The following is a 27,938-nucleotide window of genomic DNA, read 5'->3' on the forward strand; positions in this document are numbered from 1 at the left end:
AATTTAAAAAATATATATAAAAAAAATATTTTAATAAATAAATAAAAAATAAAAAATACATTTTTTAAAAATGAGAATCGATTCTGAATCGTACAACGTGAGAATCGCGATTCAAATTCGAATCGATTTTTTCCCACACCCCTATTGGATAGTTTAGCTCTGGCGCAGCATCGAAAAGACATCTAACTTGACTAAATAGAGGATCTTAGAGTCGCAACAAAGTTTCTGAAGGTGAACCTGTTGAAGGATCATTACATTTGCCAGAGGAGAGCTACACCTTGCCTCGCCGCACGTAGTGTCCAATTTTATTAGAGTTCCACCGGTGCCGACAGCAGGATTTGGCCAGCCAGAGGCGTGTGGTGGCACGATGAGCTCTGCCTCTGACAGCGGCACGAGCCAACTAGCCTTGCGTCTCTGATATACAAACATCCCCCCAACATCATTACTACAATTCGTGTTTTCCGACAAATAGATTTTGGAGTTCAAAACACGGCCAACTGTTTTTAGACACGTCACACCAGGACAGGGAACGCTGACGCAACAGCCAAAATTGTAACAGGTAAGAGTTCTCTCTTATTCTCTAAAAACTATACGTCTGTACACAAAAATATTTTACTAATTTTTAAAGAAGACATGATGAACGCAATTGATCTATTATCCCAACACCTCAGCAGGTACTCAATCTCAATCTGTCTGAAACAGACTCCTCCGAATCAAATGTTCGACTATTTGAAGACAGCCCAGTGTACACTGACCATCCACAACATCAGGGGTTAAATCAAATGAAAGCCAATTTAAAAGCTTTATCAAAAATAGCATTTATAGATAATATTGCTCCATTTTGATTGATTTGATTTGAGGCATTAAAGGCCTACTGAAATGAATTTTTTTTATTTAAACGGGAATAGCAGATCCATTCTATGTGTCATACTTGATCATTTCGCGATATTGCCATATTTTTGCTGAAAGGATTTAGTAAAGAAAATCGACGATAAAGTTCGCAACTTTTGCTCGCTGATAAAAAAAAAGCCTTGCCTGTACCGGAAGTAGCGTGACGTCACAAGCGGTAGTGCTGCTCACAATTCCCCGTTGTTTACAATGGAGCGAGAGAGATTCGGACCGAGAAAGTGACGATTACCCCATTAATTTGAGCGAGGATGAAAGATTCGTAGATGAGGAACATTACAGTGAAGGACTTGAGAGGCAGTGATGGGCGTATCTTTTTTCGCTCTGACCGTAACTTAGGTACAAGCTGGCTCATTGGATTCCACTCTCTCCTTTTTCTATTGTGTATCACAGATTTGTATTTTAAACCATCTCAGATACTATATCCTCTTGAAAATGAGAGTCGAGAACGCGAAATGGACATTCACAGTGACTGAACATGTAAATACACGATTAATAATTCAGCTTTGCGAAGCTAAAAAAAAATAGAAGCTAACCTAGCTGCGTAGCCAACGCGATAGCATAGCAGTCTCAAATGCAGATAGAAACTAAATTAAAAAAAACCCTGACTGGATGGATAGACAGAAGATCAATAATACTATTAAACCATGAACATGTAAATACACAATTAATAATATTCCGCTTGGCGAAGCTAAAAAAACAGAAGCTAACCTAGCTGCGTAGCCAACGCGATAGCATAGCAGTCTCAAATGCAGATAGAAACTAAATTAAAAAAAACCCTGACTGGATGGATAGACAGAAGATCAATAATACTATTAAACCATGAACATGTAAATACACGATTAATAATATTCCGCTTGGCGAAGCTAAAAAACAAAAGCTAACCTAGCTGCGTAGCCAACGCGATAGCATAGCAGTCTCAAATGCAGATAGAAACTAAATTAAAAAAAACCCTGAGTGGATGGATAGACAGAAGATCAATAATACTATTAAACCATGAACATGTAAATACACGATTAATAATATTCCGCTTGGCGAAGCTAAAAAAACAGAAGCTAACATAGCTGCGTAGCCAACGTGATAGCATAGCAGTCTCAAATGCAGATAGAAACTAAATTAAAAAAAACCCTGACTGGATGGATAGACAGAAGATCAATAATACTATTAAACCATGAACATGTAAATACACGATTAATAATATTCCGCTTGGCGAAGCTAAAAAAACAGAAGCTAACCTAGCTGCGTAGCTAACTTAGATGCGGCGGCGGGCGTTGTACGCTTTTGACGACACCCCGGCCGCCATCAGAGTCGGCAAGAAACATATATTTCCCCAAAGTTACGTACGTCACATGCACATATCGACACGCACGTACGGGCAATCGATCAAATGTTTGGAATCCAAAGCTAGACTCACCATAGTGCGTCTGATATCCTGCTCAAAACACAACACAAGCTCCTGGTGTTGGTGTTGCTGTAGTCCGCCGCCCCACCGATCGCACCTACAACTTTCTTATTTGCAGTCTCCATTGTCCATTAAACAAATTGCTCAATCGCTTTATTAACAAGCGGTAACTGGTTGTAGTTCAAAAAGTAACGCACACACATACACAAGCTGCTGTTAGCCAAAAGTCACGCTCACACACACTCAAGTTCTCCGCCAACTCACTCGCGCATGCGCGTTCCCCAAACCCTTAAAGACACAGTACACTAATGCAAATATCACAGATATTACAGTATTGTACTTAGCCGCTAAGACACCGATCGATCCCACCTACAACGTTCTTCTTTGCAGTCTCCATTGTTCATTAAACAAATTGCAAAAGATTCACCAACACAGATGTCCAGAATACTGTGGAATTTTGTCGAAGAAAACAAGAGGCTTTTCTATCGGGTCCGATGGGGTCGAACCACTTCCGTTGCTTTTGTGACGTCACGCGCATAAATCATATCCAAAGGAGTTTTTCAACCGGAAGTGTGGCGGGAATTTTAAAATTGCACTTTATAAGTTAACCCGGCCGTATTGGCATGTGTTGCAATGTTAAGATTTCATCATTGATATATAAACTATCAGACTGCGTGGTTGGTAGTAGTGGGTTTCAGTAGGCCTTTAAATTGTGTTATATTACTGTGGTGGCACAGTAGTCTGGAGTTAATTACAAGCATATACATCTCTAAAGATAATCCTAATAAATTTAGAGCTGCCATTGTCCAGTGCGGTGCTTTGTACTTTTTCAATTGGTAACCAAGTAGTACCCTAGTGTAATCTAAGACTACGTTTACACTCCAGGCCAAAGTGGCCCACATCAAAAATTTTTGAAATCTAATTTTTTCTAGCTGACTGTTTACACTGCAAGTAAAATTGTATTTTCATCAGACTACAGTGTAAACGGGCAGAGGCCTCATTGTGGCCCCAATGTGGCCACGACGTCACTTGCATGCACACTTTGATAAAGTGAAAACAAAGGAAGTTGACCGGGGGGAAGCCGCTACTACCACAAAATAAAATAAAAGTCGCAACACCTTAAAAATGTGTGTTTTTTTACCTCAAAGTAAATGAAAGTAAGATAATGTATGAATGTATGCATATAGCGTAATATATTTGGGAGGGTTGTAATCTTTTTATGGCTGTTAACTAGAGGAGACACAGACATCAGCGTGGATCTACAGGAGCTATATTTTTCAACTCACATGTAAGCAAATGCGCCACAGCGTCAATTCCAGGCTTTCAACAATCGCTATTTCTTTGGAATCAAAATATATATTCATACATTTAACCTATTATTATTACTATTGACAAATGATGCACCGAAAATTCAGTCGTTTTAAATAGAAACTGAAACCGGGTGTTGTGATGAAATATCCATTTCCGCTGGTGACTGCGGCTTTCCGGCGCACACGAGTGACGCAGCTTGCCCAAAGCTGACGGAAAAAAAACACATTCGGGTCACATACAGGTCGGATTGCGTTTAGACTAAATTCACATTTGAAACGATCAGATTCCAATCGGACTCAGGACTACCTCCTGATGTGGCCTGAATCTGATGCCAAAAGATCAGATTTGAAGCACTTTTTGAGCATTTAGACTGGCAAAAAAAATCTAAGCGATGTCATTTGAGGGCAAAAAAAATCTGATTTGGTGTGCATTGTAAACGGGGCCTAAAAGGCTGTGAATACAACATAATCCTTAACTGACCAACAAGTAAAAAAAAGCCTTATTGTTCCATCTTGATTACATACCGATAGTTGGTGCCTGTGGTGCCCTTACGGATCCCCTTTATCATCTCCTGGTGTGTTATTCTGAACTCCTTGCCAGTGTACAGCAGTGTTGCCATGACAGCAGCTTTGGAGTGGGTGTGGATAACTGCCTGTGCCCCTGTAGAAGAGTTAAGATTTTGAGTTTGAGGGTGTTCCATGCTTGAAAAAAGAAAAACATATATAAAATAACTTAATGCATGAATGTCCATTTAGAAAGGAACATTTATTTATGATAAATAATAAATGATAAATGTATAGCGCTTTTCTACCTTCAAGGTACTCAAAGCGCTTTGACAGTATTTCCACATTCACCCATTCACACACTGATGGCGGGAGCTGCCATGCAAGGCGCTAACCAGCAGCCATCAGGAGCAAGGGTGAAGTGTCTTGCCCAAGGACACAACGGACGTGACTAGGATGGTAGAAGGTGGGGATTGAACCCCAGTAACCAGCAACCCTCCGATTGCTGGCCCGGCCACTCTACCAACTTCGCCACGCCGTCGTCGTTTAGAAAGTAATGATAAATTAAGTCCTTCAATTAAATCCTCTGACATTCCCCCTTAGCTGGGTGGACGTCTGCAAACACAAAAGGCAACTGTCATTGATTCACTGATTCCACATGTAGCTCAAGTCAATATTACAGATTAAGATTATTAAGATTAAAGTGCCAATGATTGTCACACACACATAAGATCCTGTGCACACATGTATCTCATTTACAACCATTGCAATAACTCCAAACACTATTTGACTACCCCACACATCATATTGCACATGCAGTGTATTCAATTTGTCTCAGTGGTTAATGTCACCAATTGATACTTATGTAAAAACAATCTCACTTCTCATCGTATATGCGTTCATAAAGAGTGGAGTGCATTGGCTCTTCTTGAGTTGTTTCCAGACAGGTGGACAGCTGATGTCTCGCTCCTCCACATCACAGACAAACATGTCTTCTGGCTGTGCAAACACACAAAAATAAGATCGATTCTGGCACATTTTCCACAAAGTATGCTGGCATGGAACGTTAGATTTTCTACTGACCTGTATTCTCTCTTTCTGAACCCCCGAAGGCGCAATGTAGATGTGCTCTCTGCAGAGCAAAACAACAAACAAGGCTGTGTGTTAAAACGGATATACAAGATAAGATAGCAGAGATCACAGTGAATATTGAAAAAACGCAAACGTTTATCTGTCGCAAACAATCAAGAGCTGGACTCCTGTCAACATTTGTTGAGATTTCAGCCTCGTTCAGAAGCTTATTAGCGGTGCTCAGGAAAAAAGATAGGTATTGTTGACATTTGAACCCATTCTAATACCAAATCTGTACTTTATGAAACGGTGCTTGACCTGGTACTGAACAAATGGATAACATACTCATTTTGTTAGGGAAACAAAACTTTTATTTTTACATATTTTTTGGACATTCAAGTTTGACAAACTAATAATTTAAATACTTCAATAATGGTAATACATTGAATGCGTTCAAAAATAAGAAATACAATCCATAACAAATTGTCATTATTATTGCAGGAAAACCTACAACAATACAGAACACAGAGAATGTTAAAACAAAAAACCTACTTGCTTGTCTTGTAATGTTAATGCTCACAATTCTGGGGTTCGTGAATGCACCTCGCTCGCTGGGGCCGTGAATGGTGCGCATTGAGGAAATGCTGTGTTGTTGTGTTAGGGCTGTAGGTGGTTTGTTAATGTCGGCAATAAAGTTAAAAAAATAGCGTCAGACTGTGTACCTACTTACTAGATGTTACTTACTTAATATCAGTATCAACCACTTTTTGCAGGTGGCTGAGTCTGCATTAATTTAGCACCGAAATAAGGCACTGATAGGTACTTTTTTCAGTCTGATTACCACCGTATACTTTGGTACCCATCTCTTCTCAGGAAGGGACATGGTAGATCTCCAGCAAACAGTCACAGTTTTATGAATCCCAATTGTTTGGTCTACATTAGGGATGAAAAGGCTTATGAAAAAAATCTCGATCGTTCAGTTGACCTGAAGGTTTGGAGCATGTGTGTTGCTCGGATCATATGTTCTCACTAATCAGTTTGGAGCAAGTGCTTCTGATCATACGCATCGTAAGGCGAAATAGTATGATTCCCGCTTTAACAGACTTGTGGACGGAATTGTGGATTTGGCCAATAAAAACAGTATATACTGTTTAATGCAGAATATCATGGAAATACACATATTTGTAAAAAACTTTCATTTGTATGGGAAGTACATCCACCTATCCTCTTCCAGGAAAAGCCCATACTTTAATTATAAAAGTCTGATTACCTTCTTTTTTGTCTAAAAGTCCAGTTTGGAGACAATCTTGAGCTTGTTTGGATCTTACAGACGTCAAATCCGGCTCACGTCCCGCTCATTAAATATCTCTGTTGTCAATGGGTCTGTTGTCAATGGGTACTAGGCGCCATTTAGCCTTTCTCGAAGAAAAAATGCCCTATGCTTGTGTTGTTTTCGGCTGTACGAATCGATCAAATCGCGAAAAGGGTAAATGTTTCTTCAGAGTTCCTCGAGAGGTAATCGAAAAGGGCGGAAGACTGCAAGATTTTACGAAACATCGATGAGAAAAGCATGCAGCTCACACTCCAGTCCAAAGGAGCAGAGTCAAAGAATGTATGAGTTTGCAGTGATCACTTAGATAAAGGTTTGTTTGATATACTTTTAACATTTATTTCCCATTTTAGTGTTATCTTGATATTATTTGTATTTCCTAAACACATGTTTGCTACGAGTGTTTTAAAAAGCACCAACTCTGCGAGTCTAAATAAAAGAAAGCAAGTGTTAGCAAAACCTTCAAGAATTAAGCTTTTACCAAAGACAACAACCATAAATGAAGCTTTCAGCACATACACAATGTTGACATCTATAGTTATATTTTGATAAAAATGGGGAAAAACATGCTACTCGTAAACGGCGCGTGCAACAGCAACAAACATGGCAGCTTAGACGCAAAGTTAAATCATGAAATGCAACCTTACCCGGGCAAAAATTATGCACATTTATTCGGGAGACTCTTGATACTAATTTTCTTGACCCAGCCACACACAAAGACGTTGTAGACCTCCATGCTTTTCCAAGTTTCCATCTGTTTTGTAGTGTAGAATGGCATCCCGAGCACAATAGTTCGATACGTCTGGGAACGCGAACAACGTATAAACCTTGCTATCACTCGACAAATCTTTTTTTGATAACCTATCTATTCCATTGCATGGTTTAAATTCCTTGCTCGTATCTGCCTTTTGCAGAAAGATTTAAGCCTATTTTGTACTCAGATAAGGCCCACGGTGCTTGCTGTACAAAAGCCATCTTAGCTTGGTTGACCACCACTGGTTTTCTCTTCTGGGAAGAAATCACATGTCGGAATACAAGCAATACAGTACAGTATAATCCTCATTTTCTGTAGTCACATTCATTTATTCAGCACAGCATTACAATATATTTAGTTTATTTTCTTCTGTGTAAATAAAGCATTTTTAAACAAAAGCCGATGGTAGCAACAAGCAGCTGCTAGCTCACGTACGCCAACACAATTCATAATGACTGTGTGAGGGTACTACTGCGTACATCAGTAGGATTTTGCTGTATTTATATTCCTATTGGTAAGAATAAAGATCAGGAAAATAAATAATAAAGAAAAATTATTGTAATCATACAGGAAATACATGTAAAACGCAGTTCAATGAAAACAATATTAATATTTAGGTATCATTCTTTTTCTTTTTTTTTATCAATACAAGTGAGGCTTTACCTCACCTGCCTACCCAGTGACTGTGCGTCCCTGGTACAGTTTATTGTTTACACTCATTCAATGGTCATAGAGCTTCAGGAGCCATTTTTAACTTTTATTTTACAATATGTTCTTGCAAGAACCACAACAGATAAATAGTAATAGTGGATTATGGGGTTATTGAATATTTTGGAGTGTTAAAAAGAACAAAAATGTACATCGAAACGAACCAAAAACCATGTCACAAAACCGTAACAAGATTTTGTGAACCGTTCCACTCCTAAACCACAATGGATGTTTTAAACCTAAAATCCTTCTCAAAGCCGTGACCCACAGCCAAACTCTTGCTGTTCTCCTTGCTGTAAAGTGTGCTTAATGGTGTGTGAAAAGAAAACTATGATTCAACACAAATACACTTTTCAAGGACATTATAAAAAACACTTTTGATACTTTGCTTTGTTCCAAGTGAATGCAGTGGAATGGTGCAATGTAAATACAGCTCAATGACTGCCTGATGAGTCATTTTCCCCCTGAGTATATGGTCAAAGTTGGAAATTGCTTTCATGTTGAAAGCCCTATTAACGTAATGGGTAGTAACAAGTTATAAAGCCTACGCCACAGGTTGTAAGTGTGAATTATCCCCACATACACAGTACAAAACAATACAACATTAAAACTATCAATATTTCCTGTCCTTAATATCACCCTGCTTTATTCACAGAAGAAATAAGCTGTCAAAAGTTTGGGGTAAAATATTCATATTTCATTTACAAAATCACCCCTTTCATTCGATAATGTGTTTTTTCCATTACCACGGCATTATGCACAGCATAATGGGGGGGGGGGGGGGGGGATTGAAAAAATCTTTTGAGCTTTGATTAGATAAAACCAGCTGCTAAAACACATTTTAAAGCCGTTACAAAAATCGGGATGTTTTTCTTTTGGTGCAGCCATGGAAATAAAAGAGGCAGTTTACAGAAACCAGCCACTGTCCCCGATGTAACACGTATTGAATAAACAAATGTAAAACTAATATTTTTAACATTGTTGCGCTCTACTACAATAATGGCTTTAACGGCAGGCCGAGTGATCTAATTACTTCCACTAACCTTACAAGCACATGCATTAAAGGACCATAAATTGCTTGTATTCCGACGCGTGACTTCTTCCCGGAAGTGAAAACCAGTGGTGGTCGACCAAGATAAGATGGCTGTTGTACAGCAAGCAGCGCGCAAACTATCTGAGTACAAAAGAGGCTTAAATCTTCCCGCAAAAAGCAGATTTACTGTATATGTGTTTTATGTTGCCCGATTGCACCAAGAAAAATTCCTAGTTTGTGAACCCGTTCTCAAACAATGGCAATAAAACTATTCTGATTCTGATTCTGATTTGGAGATACAAGCAAATAAATCAAACTGTGCAATGGAATAGATCCCTTTACCTTATCAAAAAAAGATTTGTCGAGTGATATGAAGGATTTCGTCGGTCGCGTTCCCAGACATATCGAACGATTGTGCTACAGATGCCATTCTACATGCCAAAAAAGAAGGAAGCTTGGAAAAGCGTGGAGGTCTACAATTTCTTTGTGTGTGACTGGGTCAAGGAAATTGGTATGAAGACTTTCCCGGGTAAATATGCTTCGTTGTGGTTCGGTTAAGGATGATTTTAATGATTTAACTTAGTGTCTAAGCTGCCATGTTTTTTGCTGTTGCACACGTCGTTTACAAGTAGCGTGTTTTTCCCCCGTCTTTATCAAAATACAACTATAGATGTCAACATGGTGTATGTGCTGAAAGTTTCATTTATGATTGTTGACTTTGGTAAAAGTTGAACTCTTTTAGGTTTTGCTCACATCTGCTTTGTTTTCTTTAGACTTGCCAAGTAGGTGATTTTCGAAACACTCATAGCAAACATGTGTTTAAGAAATACAAATAATATCAAGATAATACTTAAATGGGAAATAATAACCGTTAAAAGCATATCAAACAAACCTTCATCTAAGCGATTGCTGTAAACTCATGCATTCTTCAACCCTGCTCCCTTGGACTGGAGTGTGAGCTGCACGCTCTTTGGGTCGTCGTTTTGTAAAATCTTGCACTTTTCTGCTCTTTTTGATAACCTCTCGAGGAACTCTGAAGAAACGTTTATCCTTTCTGCGATTTGAACGGTTCCTAGAGCCGAAAACAACACAAGCATATGGCATTTTTTCTTTGAGAAAAGCTAAATGGAAACTAGTACCCATTGAAAACAAAGCTAGCTTGACCATCGCCAGTATTCATTGGGTGGGTCGTTAGCCGGACGTGACGTCAGTAACATCCCAGCAATAGAAGTAGAAACTCCTATGAGTGATCCAAATTCTCCATGAATCAGAACATAGTCTGAAACACAACTAACAAATGGTTGGATGCTCAAACACAATTATGGCACAGCCCATTGTTTAAATTTTTTCTGCAGAATTAATTTTGTTGTTTTGCCATTTGAGTTACAACGGAACCCCTGAATATGAAGAGCATATGACTCGATTGTATTCCTCTGTGTGCACCAGCAAATTTCCTACCAGCATGCAGATGTAGGTAGAGTACTATGAAAAAGTATTTTTTTTGTTGCATAGTTTCCCCATTTGAATGTATAAGATCATCAAACAAATTGTATTAACCCAAGTAGATGTAAAATGCAGTTTGAATTGTGATTGTATCCATTAACAAGAAAACAACTATTCAAAGATATCTAGCCCTGTATGAAAAAGTAATTGCCCCTTTTCTAAAACAAGCACATCTCTGTGGAGATATTTTGGCCCATTGTTCTTGGCAGAATTGTTTTAATTCAGAAACGCTGGGAGGTTTTCGAGCATGAACAGCATTTTTAGGGCCATGCCACAGCATTTCAATCAGATTCAAATCCAGACTTCGACTACGCTACTATAAAACCTTAATTTAGTTGTTTTAAAGCCATTCAGAAGTTGAATAACTGGTGTGCTTTGGATCCTTGTGCTGCTGCAGTACCCAAGTGTGCTTCAGCTTGAGGTCACAAACTAATGGCCGAACATTCCCCTTTCGGATTTTCTGGTAAAGAGCAGAATTCATGGTTCATCAATCACAGCAAGTGGTCCAGGTCCTGAAGCAGCAAAGCAGCCCCAGACCATCACACTACCACTTGACTGTTGGTATAATGTTCCTTTTATGAAATAATGTTACATTTACACCAGATGTAACGAGACGCACAGTCAGTCCAAAGAATATTCTCCCAAAAGTCTTGGTAATCATTCAGATGTTTGTTTTTTTTTCAAAAGTAAGACAAGCCTTTCTGTTGTTTTTGGTCAGCAGTGGGTTTCGCCTTGGAACTCTGCCATGGATGCATTTTTTGCCCAGTCTCTTCCTTATGGTTGAGTCATGAACACTGACCTTCACTGAAGCAAGGGAGGCCTGCAGTTCTTTAGATGTTTTCCACGGTTCCTTTTTGACCTCCTGGATAAGTCGTCACTGTGCTCTTTGGGTAATTTTTGTGAGCTGGCCACTTATAGGAAGGTTTACAATTGTCCATGTTTTTTTCCATTTGTGGATAATGGATCACACCAACGTTCCCTCTAAGGTGCGCGCCTGCGCAATTGCGCACTGCTCAAGCGTCCTCTGCGCACAACAAATACCGTATATGCCGCGCACCAAATCAAATCCCATCTGAATTCTAAACAAAATAAACACATTTATTCTGTGTAATTTTGCAATGCAACTCTGAGTGACAGTGACAACAAGCGGCCCTAACGGTGTTCGTCAACACTGTTCAATTGAACACCGTTCAATTATTGTAACGTCTATCGAGATGCTTCGAGGACAGGAATTATATCGATCACTTTATTGAGCAAAACTGTTTATATTCGGCCATAACCACACCAAAAACATGAGTAAAAAACTTCTATTTCGAAAAACTAGTCATTTTCTGCCGTACAAACCAGGCCAAAACCAACTTGTCATCTGTCACCAACACGCATACCACTAAGCCACTGGTGCGTTTATGGCCACACAAAAAGTTGGACAACTCAAACACCACACAAAGTTACACTATGACTCCTTAGTCATATGTGTGCTTATTCTACTGTCATTTATTAATAATGTTAATTTATTTATATTAATCATGGAATGCTGTTACTAGAGAAAGTTACTGGAATGCACACTTCATCCTATGCTTACATTTCATTGTGCAACATGAGGATGTTTAAGGGGAACTAAATGTGATCTCTGAAAGGGGTACAAATGATTTCCAAAGCAGGACCCCCACCCAGACATATTGTACAATACTAATCCATAGCTTATGAAAAACAAGATTTATTTTATTTTCATTACAAGTGGGCCAAATTACTAATATTACAAAATAATCTCATGAAAATGACTCCTCTCATTTGAGTGTTATTATAAAAGATTGGTTTGAGACAGGTGTGCTGCTGGTATTGCCACGTGTGATGTTGCTCATATGTGCTCCACTGTATGCTCAAGGAGTTTTTGTGTTTGCTCAGGCACATGAACAATTAGAGGGAACATTGGATCTCACCACGGCTTGCTGGAGTCCTAAAGCGTTAGGACCCATTCCAGACTGATAGATGTCAATTACTTTGTTTTCTCATCTGTTCTTTTAATTTCTTTGGATCGTGGCATTTTGTTGCAGCTTTTTGGGATCTTTTGGCCGACTTAATTTTGTCAGACAGGCTATGTTTAAGTAATTTCTTAGATGAAAAGGTTTGGTAGTATGTCTGACTACGGAGGCCAGAAATGCTCGGCGTTCCATCAAGCGGTGCACATATAACACATATATATATATATATATATATATATATATATATATATATATATATATATATATATATATATATATATATATATATATATATATATATATATATATATATATTGCGATAGTTTATATGTGGTTCAAATAGAGTCCAATATGTTACAATGGCCAACCATATTAAATACACTTGTTAAATAAAACCTCCGCTTTGTTTTTAATGAATACTTAGGCCTACTGAGGTAGTGTATTTTAATGTTGGTCATTATGCTGGTACTTGGAGAGCCAAGTTTTTTCTGAGGTACTACTTGGTGAAAAAATGTTGAGAAGCACTGGTATTACCTGTACAGATGAACAGACAAAAACTAATATTGATCCATGCTGCATGTCTTTTCCCACTCCCTCAAAGTTAAGATGGGAATAAGTTTATGCTGTGCACCTTTGTCAAAATACATAAAATGATGAGATGATCATTACTGAGGTGACACAGTAGATAAACCACAATGTTCACCCGCAGCAAAATTATTCACATTGAGGCTAGGTTCCGTCGATTCCATCCATTTTTTTTTTGCAGTTTCTCGAAATAAATAATAATAAAAATAAAATGTACATAGTGATGTTTGATACGATATTTAACTGCACGTGAACAAAAGAAAAACACAGAAAATACGTACCCTCTTCTCAAGCTGATCCCTCCTCCTGTCCCTGTCACCCATCCCAGCTGGTAGAAGAGCCGACAGAGTTCGGGAATGAGTACACGGGGATGCTCCTTGTCCTACAACAGTCAGAACATTGTACAATAAATTATTATTGCTTTGCTTTAACAGTTTTGGAATAGTAACTTAAAGTTCAGTGAAATGGTGCAGAAGTGGTGAAACTTAACAGTCCATACACAATTGCGACATTTTACTGAATTATTAGTGGGGATTCATTACATCGACCAAGGAATTTCATTGTGTACAGCTTTACCAAGACAAGCATTAATTTTGTAATTGTAAAGGGCTTGCAATATATTACTCCAACAATCCATGTGACACTGAGGGTATGCTCGACCTGAAGCATACTAAGTCATGTCGAGGACTATTTTTTTTATTGAGTGGCTGTGACTATTAATAACTGAAGAAGAAGAACAATTGTGTTAATGACATAACACGTCTACATTGCACGCCTTTGTGTGCTTGTGCGTGACTATAGAGCTGTACTAATAAACAACATTATCATCTTGGATTCGATTACAGCGGTGATTAAAAAAAAAAAAAATGTTTATTGTTTGCTAATATGCAACTGACTAATTTAAATTTACAAGGCATTATTCCAAGCAAACGCTCGCCAATAACGATGAATTTGCAGTGTAATGGCCACTTGTAACCCATGTCTTAGTTCAAGGAGCATTCATTTTTTTGATGTCACGAAAGTTTTAGGTCAGACTAAAGGTATTTTGCACGTTTCAGTCCTTATTCTTTGTTGGATAATCTGTTTATATGTTTTAATATGCGCTCTCATTTATTTTACAGCATTTAAAACGAAACATGTTTCCACTCTTTAACTGTCAAGTGAAGGTGTTTACCTCTTCTTTTGCCGAGCCTCGACCTTCAACGTGGTCATCATTGTTGGTGCCACACAATGATGACATTTCCTGTCAGAAAACATCCACATGGAATCAAACATAGCAAAATATTTCTTTAAAAAAAACAGTACAGTAGGGAAGTCTTGCAAAAAGCATAACATGGTGTTTACAGTTCTGAATAACTCCTCTCCATCACCCTTTCAATATATTGATTACATTTTATGACAATGATCTTAATGGCGGTCTTAAACACAGCACGTAACCTAATCTAAAACCTAATGATGCAGTATTGTTTTTTCAAACAAAGATAAACGTAATAAATACAGTCATGATAGTGTGCCTACACAGTCATTTTTCAACACACTAAGTGCACATGTTTTTTTTTTTATATGGAAAGTATACATGGAAATCAGAGTATTTTACTATGGTATTTTACCTACACTAACAAGCCTGTATACTATTAATGGTCATTTTAATGGGCTTTTGTGTTGTAACACAAGCTTTTACAAGTATAGAAGCTAATCTGCTTCTACATAATCACTACAAATGTGTCACTTTCCTTTAAATGCTTATTGTATACAGTGTTTCCCATAAACTGCCAAGATACCTGTGGCGGTGGGGGCGTGGCTATGGGCGTGGTCACCTTGACATCATCGAGTAATTTGCATAATTTACTACAATGATATGATTTTCTCTAAAAAGGCTAAAAAAATGTATACTTACTAATTAATAATAACAGTTTTGTTTTAAACGTCCATCCATCCATTTTACAATATAATTACAACACTTTATGTACATATTTATATACAGATTTGAACAATAAGTTATTCACTGAAATATATTTATTAATTGTGGTTCTTACAAAAAATATATCTTATAAAATATAAAAGCTAAAATTTATCTTAAAGCTCTGCCCCTTTAATTAGTGCATACTAAATAATTTAACTTTAGCCTACTACTACAACCATATTATTTACCAGCAACATAAAGTGAAACAGAGGCAGAGGTGTCCTGCCACAGTCAGTAACAAATAAACAGAAAACAGTTGTGGTCAAATACAAATAAGGCAACAAGAGAAGTATCCTACACTTCTCTTTTGTAAAGTAAATCTGAACAGCCTATATGGGCATCTACATCAACTATATGATTTACCTGAGAAGCTGGACAGGAAAAAATAAATAAATAAATACATTTTTTAAATTTGTGGCAGACGTAATTCTTTCATGGCGGGCCACCACAAATAAATGAATGTGTGGGAAACACTGGTATGTATTCAATAAAGGGCAATGATTCAACTACACTAGGGGTCGGCAACTCAAAACATTGAAGGAGCCATATTGGACCACAAATACAAAAAAACTAATCTGTCCGGAGCCGCAAAAAATGAAAAGCCGTATATAAATGTTATAATGAAGGCAACACATGACGTAAGTGTCTATATTAACTATAATAGCCTACTATCAAAATGACTGTGTCGCACACTGAAGCAAATAATCGTTGACAGAAATGTTGAAATGTAATATTTATTCTACACATTTTTACAACATTAGAAACCCTTAGTAAATCAGAGGCTACTCAGAAGGTGAAATAACTCCTGGAAATTACTGGCTTTTAAAGGCAAAAGGTATGGATGTGTGTGTCCAAATTAAAGGAAACATCATTTATTACAGTCTTTGGCAAGCTAGGTAAAGTTTGCTGTGGTCTGGAACAACATAGCACACAAACAACTATCTGAAATGCAGCCAGTATTACATACAGATAACGTGTCATGAGACATGCAAAACTAAATTATATACAAAGAGGATAAAAGTAAAGAATATTAAATGAGCTCAAATATACCTACAAATGAGGGATAATGATGTAATATGTACATACAGCTAGCCTAAATAGCATGTTAGCATTGAACAGCTTGCAGTCATGCACTGACCAAACATGCCTAAATAGCACTCCAACAAGTCAATAACATCAACAAAGCGCACCTTTGAGCATTCAAGCACAGCATGAAACATTTCGTGGACAAAATGAGACAAAGAGGGAGTGGAACATTTTACAAGTAAACTGTTGCGTCACAGTCCACACTATGGTGAGTTCAAGAACCACCAAAATTAGTAGGACAAAAGGATTTTCACCAAATACTCTCATCAGTGAAGCACACACACACACATATTAAACAGTGGGCTTTCTAACAATTGGGAAGGTTTGTGTCATTTTTGTCCTGAAATAAAAAACATACTAAAACCAAAAAATAATTTCCCCCCCCATATTTTTCCATTTTCAATCCTAAAGAGCCACGGGTTGCTGACCACCCGATTTACACATTTATTACAAAGTAATAGACTTGGGTCCTCATCATTGTAGTGATCTTTAAGGGCAAATGTGCAGCATACTGTAGTGCAACCTTTTTTCCACCAGGGACCGGTTTAATGTATGCATTATTTTCCTGGACCGGCTTTCTACGTGTGGCAGATACAAACAGCAAAAAAATGTGTATGAAAAATGTGCCTTTGGCTACAGTTTGGCACGTTAAAATCGTATATGTCCATTAATGTACATCTATTAACAAGCTTATTGGTGTGTTTAGTGGGCCAGGCGGAAGTTATGTCGGAGAAAATGCAGTAGTTTATAAATGAACTAGATGATGACATTCCTGAAGGAATTGCAGGTGAATGCTCCAATGCTGAAGTTGAACTGAAATATTTTGAAGTTGGAACAGTTTGAATCAGATGAAAAATGTGGGAATTGTGGAACTTTGAAGAATGTCCCATTGATTTAAATAAAATGTTTGCAAAAATTTGGGGATTTCGGGAAAAAGCGAGAATTTTTTTAAAATGGTAAAAAAAACTTGAATGTTATGAAAAAGTTGAAATGGTTGGTGTTGGAATTTTTCAAATTGGTAGAGAAATGATTAAGTAGTAACATGGTAGTGGGCGGTATAGCTCGGGTGGTAGAGCGGCCGTGCCAGCAACTTGAGGGTTCCAGGTTCGATCCCCGCTTCCGCCATCCTAGTCACTGCTGTTGTGTCCTTGGGCAAGACACTTTACCCACCTGCTCCCAGTGCCACCCACACTGGTTTAAAAATGTAACATGGATATTGGGTTTCACTATGTAAAGCGCTTTGAGTCACTAGAGAAAAGCGCTATATAAATATAATTCACTTCACTTCAACATGTTGAATTGAGAAATGGTAATACGGAATTCCTGGAATTTCGGGAAAACTGGGAAGTTCAAAAAAGAACCTTGTTTTTTGTGCTAATTAAGAATAATGTTTTGACGGTGGAACGGTGGAAGTGGGTTGAAAAATGTGAGAGGAGTAGTCGCCAGAAAAATGGGTGGAAATAGGGCTTTGGAAAACCAGGAATACTGGAAATTCCTGGAATTTTTTTGAACTTGGAAAAAATTATAGTTTGAATTTCCAGGATGGTGGAATGTGTTGAAGGTAGAATGGTAGAATGGTTTGAATTGGTTGAAAAATTAGGAAATTAATGAATTATATTGTTACATAGCGCTTTTCTCTAGTGACTCAAAGCGCTTTACATAGTGAAACCCAATATCTAAGTTACATTTAAACCAGTGTGGGTGGCACTGGGAGCAGGTGGGTAAAGTGTCTTGCCCAAGGACCCAACGGCAGTGACTAGGATGGCGGAAGCGGGGATCGAACCTGGAACTCTCAAGTTGCTGGCACGGCCGCTCTACCAACCGAGCTATACCGCCGAGTTATAATGGTGGAAGTTTGAAAAATGACCAATTCATTTTGAATGGGAAAAATGTCCCGGAAAACTAGGAATTCTGGCATATCTGGGAATTTTTGGAATTTGTTAAAAGAAAGCCTGCGATTCCCAAATAGGCTAAACAGTTTGAAGTTGGAACGGTTTGAATTGGATGAAACATGTGGAAGGTAGAGCGCGCCAAAATCAGGAGAAAAAGAAGAAGTTATTAAATAATAAATAGATGAATTTTGGTGTAGAAAACAATTTGTGTGAATGCTAATTAATGTTTCTGTGTGGCCCGGTAGCAAATGCGTCACAGACCGGTTGCGGTCCCCGGTCCGGTGGTTGGGGACCACTTCTGTAGTGGGTGAGACTGGCAAGCCTTTTTTTCATTGGCCAAAAATGCAAATTCTGCCTAGCAACAAGGGTCTGCTGAACTACACGTGTAGTGAATCAACTGTTAATTATTTGTCATAAATTACGCAGAAATGTGCTGTTCAATACACTGCCGACGGTCGTTGGCCGGTTTAGTTGACCCTATTCAAACTACAGTGAGAAAATGACGCCACGGAGCACCCATATTTCAACCATAAGCGGTAGAATGGATGGATAGTGTATGAACACTGTAGCGTACGTCACTAGTGACAACTGTCGCATGTTTTCCTTACGTTAATGACGTAAAGCGTCTCCGTGTAAAGTAATTAACTCCGACTAAAAGCAGCGTTGACAAAGCAAGAATACAAAACCAGTTCGCCTGGTTTCAATTCGGTTATGGGCATTAATGAATATGTGAATGTTTACCTGTTTATAGTCGCACTAGCTGTAAAAAAAAAAAAATTAAAAAGAACGCGCATGCGCTCAGTAGCTTCTTCTTCTTCATTTGTGTTTCCAGCAAACCGGATGTCATCCAGCAGACTGCTGCTTCCTACAGGTCAGTGTTTAGTATTACATGTCTGGCAGATTTTTCTATTTGAAGTGTGAACATTTTGGTGCTGTGTATTTGTTTGTATTAGTACGTTTTTGTATTGTTTTTATTTGGAACCCTCCACACTACAAAAGTACAAACACCCTCAAATTATATAGTTTGACACCTTTTTTTAAAATTGATGAACCCGTGTTTTTAATCAAATTATTATGTTGCTATAATCCCAATGATTTATTAAGATCCGTTATTAACAAGATGAACCCTTAAAATGTATAGTGTAGATGCCTCATTGAGTATATCTTTATAGCATATATAAAATCATTGTACTTTACAAAGATAATGAGTAGAGATGTCCGATAATTATCGGCCGATAAATGGTTATAAAAATGTAATATCGGAAATTATCGGTATCGTTTTTTTTTTATTATCGGTATCGTTTTTTTATTAAATTTTTTTATTTATTAAATCAACATAAAAAACCCAAGATACACTTACAATTAGTGCACCAACCCAAAAAAAACTCCCTCCCCCATTTACACTCATTCACACAAAAGTGTTGTTTCCTTCTGTTATTAATATTCTGGTTCCTACATTATATATCAATATATATCAATACAGTCTGCAAGGGATACAGTCCGTAAGCACACATGATTGTGCGTGCTGCTGGTCCACTAATAGTACTAACCTTTAACAGTTAATTTTACTCAATTTAATTAATTACTTGTTTATATGTAACTGTTTTTATATTGTTTAGTTTCTTTTTTATTCAAGCAAGTTTTTAATTTATTTATCTTATTTTATTTTATTAATTTTTAAAAAAAGGACCTTATCTTCACCACACCTGGTTGTCCAAATTAGGCATAATAATGTGTTAATTCCACGACTGTATATATCGGTATCGGTTGATATCGGTATCGGTAATTAAAGAGTTGGAAAATATCAGAATATCGGATATGGGCAAAAAGCCATTATCGGACATCCCTAATAATGAGTCTAGTTTTTACACCGTCAGATAAGTATTAATTTAACTGTTAGTTTATTATATTATTATATTATTCTTTTCAATTTTAATTTTTTCCTAATGAATTGTAGCACCTCTACAAACTCAACGATAATAATAAACATAACTGTAGTTTGACAATATCAATTAAAAAATATATATACTGTAAATATTTTGTAGAGCTATATAGTACAGTAGTTGTTTACACACAGGACACTGTTTGTCTGTATTTTCTTACTGTATCAAATATCTATGTTTGAAATATTTTAATTAAAAAACAATACATATATTAAACATAAATTATAAATAAATAAATAATAGATAAGTCATAATAATACAAAAATACTGCAAGCTACCGCGACCAATACATCTAAATCAATTCAATCATTGCATGATTGATCCAGTTAGTTTAACAATCATTGATATTTACATAGTGATAAATATACTGTATTGAAATGCAGGCTAAATTGGGGCCCTAAGCAGAATACAATTTTCAAACCCACTATTACAACATTTTTTTTAATACTTTTTTATTTAAGTGAAATTATTTAACACTTTCAAAATCAAACTCAAAGTTAAATTGATGAATGGAAAGCGGTCAAAAAGTAATTAGGATTACCCAGCTGGGTTCGGCAACCCTTGGCATGCAAGCTTGGGCAGTGTTTCAGTGACATCCTGACCAGCCATCGACCGGGCAAGATTTTACATTCCTACCCATTTTCTACACTGAGGAAAATCGAATGACAAGTGGGTCACTCTTGTTGTTGTGGGTCGGCATCGAGCGTTCACACACAAAGGTAATAATAGCTTCTCCTTTTTCTCTTGTGGGACATTGTTGCCTCTAATAGGCCAGTACAGGTAGTATATCTGGTCTCTGATTGGCGGACGGATAAGTGCATGGTGGGCTGTTGTCATCTACATTACACTTTAACAACACTATTAATTTTATATATATATATATATATACAGTATATATATATATATATATATACTGTATATATGTGTGACGTTGCTGGCCCGCATAATGAAATCACACCGAAAAACAGTAAAAATGTAAGACAAAAAAAAACAAAAAAAGATGAATTTTTGATACTAGTATCGGATAGTAACACTTTTTGTAACCTACAATACAAACCTGACACAATGTTTTGTCTAAACATACATGTTTGTTTTAGTATATTTTTTAGAAAATGAAAAAACATTTTTATTTTTTTACCCTTGACTTAGAGGTTTATGATTCAATTCAATCAACCTAATTATTGAACATTTACCGTCGTTTATAATTAACAGTCATAATATTTAATCATATTTAAACGACAGAAAAACATATTCTGAACGTGATAAAAGCATTGTATCATTTCAATTGGGGCAGAACTGTCACAACTGAGCACGGTAGCTGGTGGCATGACCCCAGGTTGCATAGACGGCAAGCAATGTGCAGGTAAAACATATTCTTATTTTACTTGGCAAAGCAAAAAATGAACCTGTGCTTTCATAAAAAAACACAATGAACTAGTGTCATCCCTCTGATGATGCTGGGTAGAAGAGGCCTTCTGATTGACAGCCAGGGACAGGTGCAACGATCCCTCATTTGCGCACTCTGTGTAAAACAAATCCAAAAATCCCAGAAGGGAATAAGCGGTAGAAAATGGATGGATGGATGGATGGATGGATTAAGGACAAGTGGTAGAAAATGAATTTTTAATCTACTTGTTCATTTACTGTTAATACCTGCTTACTTTTTCCTTTAACATGTTCTATCTACACTTCTGTTAAACTACAATAATCACTTATTATTCTGTTGTTTCATACTTTACATTAGTTTTGGATGATACCACAAATTTGGGAATCAATCCGATACCAAGTCGTTACAGGATCATACATTGGTCATATTCAAAGTCCTCATGTGTCCAGGGACATATTTCCTGAGTTTATAAACATAATATAATTTTTTGTTAAACGAAAAAAGATGTTGTTATGGCAAAAAATATCGACGTAATCCTAGTAGTATCGACTAGATATGTGCCTGTACTTGATATCATTACAGTGGATGTCAGGTGTAGATCCACCAATGGCGTTTGTTTACATTTTGACGCTGGTGAGCTACGGTGTGTAGTGAAGCATGTTTAGCTATTCCTCGTCCTGCAGGGATGATACTTGTAAGAAACTTACTTCATTTGTCGCCATGGAGACCAGGATTAGTGATTTAGAAGTCGCTAAAACACAGCCGACATCAGATGGACGTTAGCCATGTCTTAAAGCACCTCTTCCTGAGGGCGTTTCAGTGTTATAACATCACCTTTATCGTTAGTTTTTAAGCCAAAATGCGTCCGTTCTCCCTTTTCTGTCTACACACTGTGTCTGCTTGTAAGTACTCTGTGATTGTGTGCCGCCGAACATGCTCGTCTGCCCGTAAACCAGCAATGTCACGACATGACTTCGACGCGGGCGCGGTACCGTTAGGTTCAGAGACGGTATCGTACTGAAAATGTTTCATTAGTATCGCGGTACTATACTGATACCGGTACACCATAACCCTAGTCAGGACCTAATTCTACAAGTTCTCAATGCTGTTTTAAAGGCCTACTGAAACCCATTACTACGCAGTCTGATAGTTTATATATCAATGATGAAATCTTAACATTGCAACACATGCCAATACGGCCGGGTTAACTTATAAAGTGCAATTTTAAATTTCCCGGGAAATATCCGGCTGAAACGTCTCGGTATGATGACGTATGCGCTTGACGTAGTCAGTTAAACGGAAGTATTGGTACCCCGTAGAATCCTATACAAAAAGCTCTGTTTTCATTTCATAATCCCACAGTATTCTGGACATCTGTGTTGGTGAATCGTTTGCAATTTGTTTAATGAACAATGAAGACTGCAAAGAAGAAAGTTGTAGGTGGGATTGGTGTATTAGCAGCGGACTACAGCAACACAGCCAGGAGGACAGAGATGGATAGCAGACGCGCTAGCCGGCGACCTCACCTTGACTTCCTACGTCTCCGGGCCGCCAACTGCATCTGTGATCGGGTGAAGTCCTTCGTCACACCGTCGATCGCTGGAACGCAGGTGAGCACAGGTGTTGATGAGCAGATGAGGGCTGGCTGGCGTAGGTGGAGAGCTAATGTTTTTAGCATAGCTCTGTGAGGTCCGGTTGCTAAGTTAGCTTCAATGGCGTCGTTAGCACAGCATTGTTAACCTTCGCCAGCCTGGAAAGCATTAACCGTGTATTTACATGTCCACGGTTTAATAGTATTGTTGATTTTCTATCTATCCTTCCAGTCAGGGGTTTATTTTTTTTGTTTCTATATGCAGATAAAGCACGATGCTATCACGTTAGCTCGTAGCTAAAGTGTTTCACCAATGTATTGTCGTGGAGTTAAAGTCACTGTGAATGTCCATTTCGCGTTCTCGACTCTCATTTTCAAGAGGATATAGTATCCGAGGTGGTTTAAAATACAAATCCGTGATCCACAATAGAAAAAGGAGAGATTGTGGAATCCAATGAGCCAGCTTGTACCTAAGTTACGGTCAGAGCAAAAAAATATATGTCTTGAACTGCACTCTAACGTTCCTCATCCACGGATCTTTCATCCTCGCTCAAATTAATGGGGAAATCGTCGCTTTCTCGGTCCGAATCGCTCTAACTTCTGGCCGCCATCATTGTAAACAATAGGGAACTTTGCGGAAATGTTCAGCTGACTACTTCACGCTCCTTCCGGTAGGGGCAATGCTTTTTTTTGTCTGATACCAAAAGTTGCGATCTTTATCGTTGTTGTTCTATACTAAATCCTTTCAGCAAAAATATGGCAATATCGCGAAATGATCAAGTATGACACATAGAATAGATCTGCTATCCCCGTTTAAATAAAAAAAATTCATTTCAGTAGGCCTTCAATGTCTTGTGCCTGCTGGGTTTACCTGATGACGCGGCTCACACACAGCCAATCAATGTCATTAACAGCGTGTTATGCTTGCGTGTCGCTGTTGTGCTAGTTAGCTTATAGCTAACAGTGCAGCACCCTAAAGAGAGGTAAATGTTGATATTTCTTAATCACAAGTACTGCAGATCAGATGTGTGCTTATTCATTTACAAACGTATTGAAGGGGAACTACACTTCTGGGGGAATTTTGCCCATCATTCACAATCCCTATGTAAGACAAGAACATGTATGTTTTTCTCTGTTTTATGCATTCTAAGTCGTAAAATACTGCAAGTATGAGGCGGCTAACAATGCAGCTAATGGGAGTACACTATTCCGCCCATAAATCCCTCTAAAAAGACATACAACATCTAATGAGTTGATAAAAGTTAATTCCATATCAGTGATTCTCAAAACTAAGGCGGTACACGGGCTACATCTAGTGGTACGCCAAATAATCACTTGATTTAAGTACAGTGTTTTATTTTCCTATATTCAAACACAGTGTTACTGTTTAAACTGTGTGTAATGTTACAGTGGCCAACGATATTAAATATACTGGTTAAATACAACTTAGGCCTTGTTTTTAATGAATACTTAGGCCTACCACGCTACTGTATTTTAATATTGGTCTTCATGGTGGTACTTGGAGAACAAAGTGTTTTCTGAGGCGGTATTTAATGAAAAAAGTTTGAGAACCACAATCATGTCTCTCACCTGGATAGTAGAAGGATGTGGACATAAACTGAGAAGTTGGTTAACTTTGACAATAAACTTTTACCCGGACATGGCGAGAAAGTCACAAAAAGACGCTAGTTTGCGACACTTAAAATAAAAAAAAGTATTTTCGTGAGAATTTACATTTAATTCTTCATCTAATCGGGAAGATATGAACATCCCATCAGTCAGCATCCCAGTGAGAGCAGACATTGTACCGTAAGTGATTGTTTTATTATGTTAGTTTGTGTATCTTGTTCATCACTTAGCAAAGCTGCTGCATGATTTAGTCTTTGTTGTTGAAGGCAAAAGTGAATGGTGTGATACATCTGTGAAAATAATACGCCGCCGAATGCTTAAATCAAGCAAAATATGTAAATATTATCAATCAATCAATCAAGCTTTATTTATACAGCACTTATCATGTAGAGGCAAATGGCAACACAAAGTGCTTTACAGAAGAAAAAAAAGGAAGGAAAAGATGAAAACACACACACACAAACACACGCGCGCACACACACACACGCACACACACACGCACACACACACGCACACACAGCACTATTGATTAAAACAAAACATGGCATGGCACTGAGGATGGATGAAAAACGCCACCTGGAGAATAACTCAAATTAACGGTCTTTAAAAAAAAATAATAATAAAAAAATGGTATGAAACATATTGTAAAATATATACAACAAATAATAGATACAAATAATACAATAATAAAAAATATTGAGAAAATAATAACAGCAGTAATAACAATAACAAACAGAAAATAACACAAAAATAATAATACAAATAAAAAAAATATATATATAAAAAATAAAAAAAAACATAGGAAAAGTTTAACATGATCAGTGAAAAGCCTGATTAAAAAGGTGTGTCTTTAAACTTAAAAAAAAAATAAATAAATAAAAAAAATAATATATATATATATATATATATATATATATATATATATATATATATATATATATATATATATATATATATATATATATATATATATATATATATATATATATATATATATATTAACAGTCTCTGCAGTCCTGAGGTTCTACCACGGGCTGTTCCAGAGGTGGGGGCCATAATGGCTCAATCCCGCCTCACCGCGAGTCTTGACATGTTATTACGAATGTGCTTGTCACTACATGACAAATATCCATACAACATGTGTATAAAAAGATAATGGAGGCGTTTCGATGTTTTTTAGAGCGCTTCATAGGTAGAATAGCACAAATCCCAGTACCTCCATTGTTAGCTGACTTTTGCTTTTATTTACGAGTTAGAAGGCATAAAAAAGAAACATATTTGTTTTTGTCTTACATAAGGATTATGAATGATAGACAAAATTACAAAAAAGTGCAGTTCCCCTTTAATAATGTTAATTTACAGATATTAATCATTAAACATTGTTACAAGATTACATAAATGCTAATAAAACGTCTACTACTATATTTTACAAATAGAAAGTTACAGGAATGGACACGTTATCTTATTCTTGTGCTACAGCAAACATCTCATTGCGCAACTTAGTGATGTTTTAAGAGGAACTTGATATAGAAGCTGAAATGAGTCCGTTTTTTTAAAGTAGGCTGACCATATTGTGAAATCCCATAAAGCATTTTTTCTCCCCTGTTGACAGCAGTGTTGGCGCTAGGAATTTTCAAAATGGAGTCCCATGGACCCCATCAAGTCATAAAAATGGGGTCCCACAGTAAATTTTTGGGGTCCCACTTTTTTGTAAGCGTTTTGAAAACAAATGATAAACGTATGCATTATCCTGTTATATCTCACATTTCATATTGTGTTTTGGAAAAAGGTTGTCATAAACGTTACTTAATTCATTAAAAACAATAATAAAAAAAGAAGACGCATTTGTAAGCATGTGTAAATGTATTCAGGTATAAACATTCATTCACTTTCTTCTTTCCTTCATGGATCTAAACTTTACCGCTGCTGGTAGATTTTTCTATGTTTTTATTTACTAAGTTGTATATGTATTTATTTCAGTATAAAAGTGTAAAAAAGTGTTTTGCTTGGGTCATGAAATGATGATAATGGTGTGCCAGGGCATACGTACATTTTATATTTAACTCTTAAATCTCTGGAGTCTACATCAACTTCGGATCTATTCCTCATTTCAAAATGTTTTAGTTTTTTTTATGTTATTTTTTTTGTTTGTCTGTTTTCCGCCCTTTTTTGTCAAACAAAACTATGTTTTTTATGGCAAACACACAAAATATGCAAAATCTTCCACCAAAAATATTTTTCAAAGTGGAATATTCGATGTGAAGTAATTTGATAGGTCAAAAATTCATAATAACATAACAATGACCGTTTGAAAGAAAAAAAAACAGCTTTGTTTTATTAGTCAACATTGCAACTTTTTCTAAATTACATTTCACCTTTAAGCTTTTTTATTTCACTTTTGTTATGTTTTTGTTAATTGTAATAGTATTTTTAGAATGTGCCGTGGGCCTTTAAAACATTAGCTGTGGGCCACAAATGGTAAAATTTTAAAAAAAATAATAATAATCTGCGTCCTTTCTGATTTCAATGCGTTAAAAAGACACAAAAAGTGCGTTAACGCCAACACTGGTTGACAGTATAACAAAATAAGTCACACTTATATTCTGTAACATTCACAGTTTTCGAAAAAAAAAAGTGCAGATGTAGAAATATTCAAAATGACCTCTTGTATATAATGTAAACATAAATAATGCCTCAAAACAAGTTAATTAAATTTAAACAAAAAACAGCAGACGAGCTCTCGCCCTGCACAGCTGTTTTGTGCTTTGTAGTGTCGATCTGGGCTTGTAGATCGTTGGCCCCTTTATTTGCCACAGATATACACGTTCCTGCTTTGCACACAGTGCATTCTGCTTCCCATGTGTCACGGCCAGGACCAAAACACGAATACTTTTCCCGCAAATCATCCGTGAAGTTGCATTTACATTTAGGCATTTCTTGTTCTCATGTCTGTCTCTCCACTCACTAGCTCTCTCGCTCTGTGTCTCTGCCCCTCCCTCACGAATGTTGCTACGTGCGCGCACCTTCAGTTTTTTTTTTTTAACCCCTTCTTAACTTAACCCTGGACGTACATTGAAAATACACGCAACCCCAATTCAAAATGCCGGACATTTGAGGCATTTAAGAAACCCCGCCCGGACACCCCCGCCAAAGAGGACATGTCCGGGGAAAAGAGGACGTATGGTCAGCCTACAATAAGGGGCAGGTGAGGGCAACAGCGCTCTAACCAGAGTTCAAGTGGCAGAAACATAGGAAGTAGGACTATGTAAACAGTGCTGTACTTGAAAAAAATAAATAAAACACAGGTAAGTTAAACATAAGCACAAAACTGGGGATGATGTCACAGAGCATTTAACCGT

The 27,938-nt window shown here is 37.2% G+C and overlaps 1 protein-coding gene across 4 annotated transcripts in view; it reads right to left on the reverse strand.

The window, feature by feature from the left end:
* apip (APAF1 interacting protein) overlaps positions 1 to 27,938 on the reverse strand; it is a 58,231-nt gene that overhangs the window by 16,860 nt on the left and 13,433 nt on the right. For 3 of the 4 annotated variants that reach the window (XR_009823832.1, XM_062033183.1, XM_062033169.1), the window contains exons 2-6: positions 14,263 to 14,331; positions 13,370 to 13,470; positions 5,206 to 5,254; positions 5,004 to 5,121; positions 4,144 to 4,279 (exon numbers count right to left, since the gene is read on the reverse strand). Coding sequence is in view for 3 of the 4 variants with exons in the window: in XM_062033183.1 (XP_061889167.1) it covers positions 4,144 to 4,279; positions 5,004 to 5,121; positions 5,206 to 5,254; positions 13,370 to 13,470; positions 14,263 to 14,331 (473 nt within the window). In the remaining variant the exon portion in view is untranslated. Of the gene's footprint in view, positions 1 to 4,143; positions 4,280 to 5,003; positions 5,122 to 5,205; positions 5,255 to 13,369; positions 13,471 to 14,262; positions 14,332 to 18,770; positions 18,859 to 27,938 lie in introns of those variants that run through there. The other variant, XM_062033191.1, reaches the window with a different exon arrangement.

Source organism: Entelurus aequoreus, linkage group LG02, assembly GCF_033978785.1.
Source record: "Entelurus aequoreus isolate RoL-2023_Sb linkage group LG02, RoL_Eaeq_v1.1, whole genome shotgun sequence".
In the NCBI taxonomy this organism is placed as follows: domain Eukaryota; kingdom Metazoa; phylum Chordata; class Actinopteri; order Syngnathiformes; family Syngnathidae; genus Entelurus; species Entelurus aequoreus.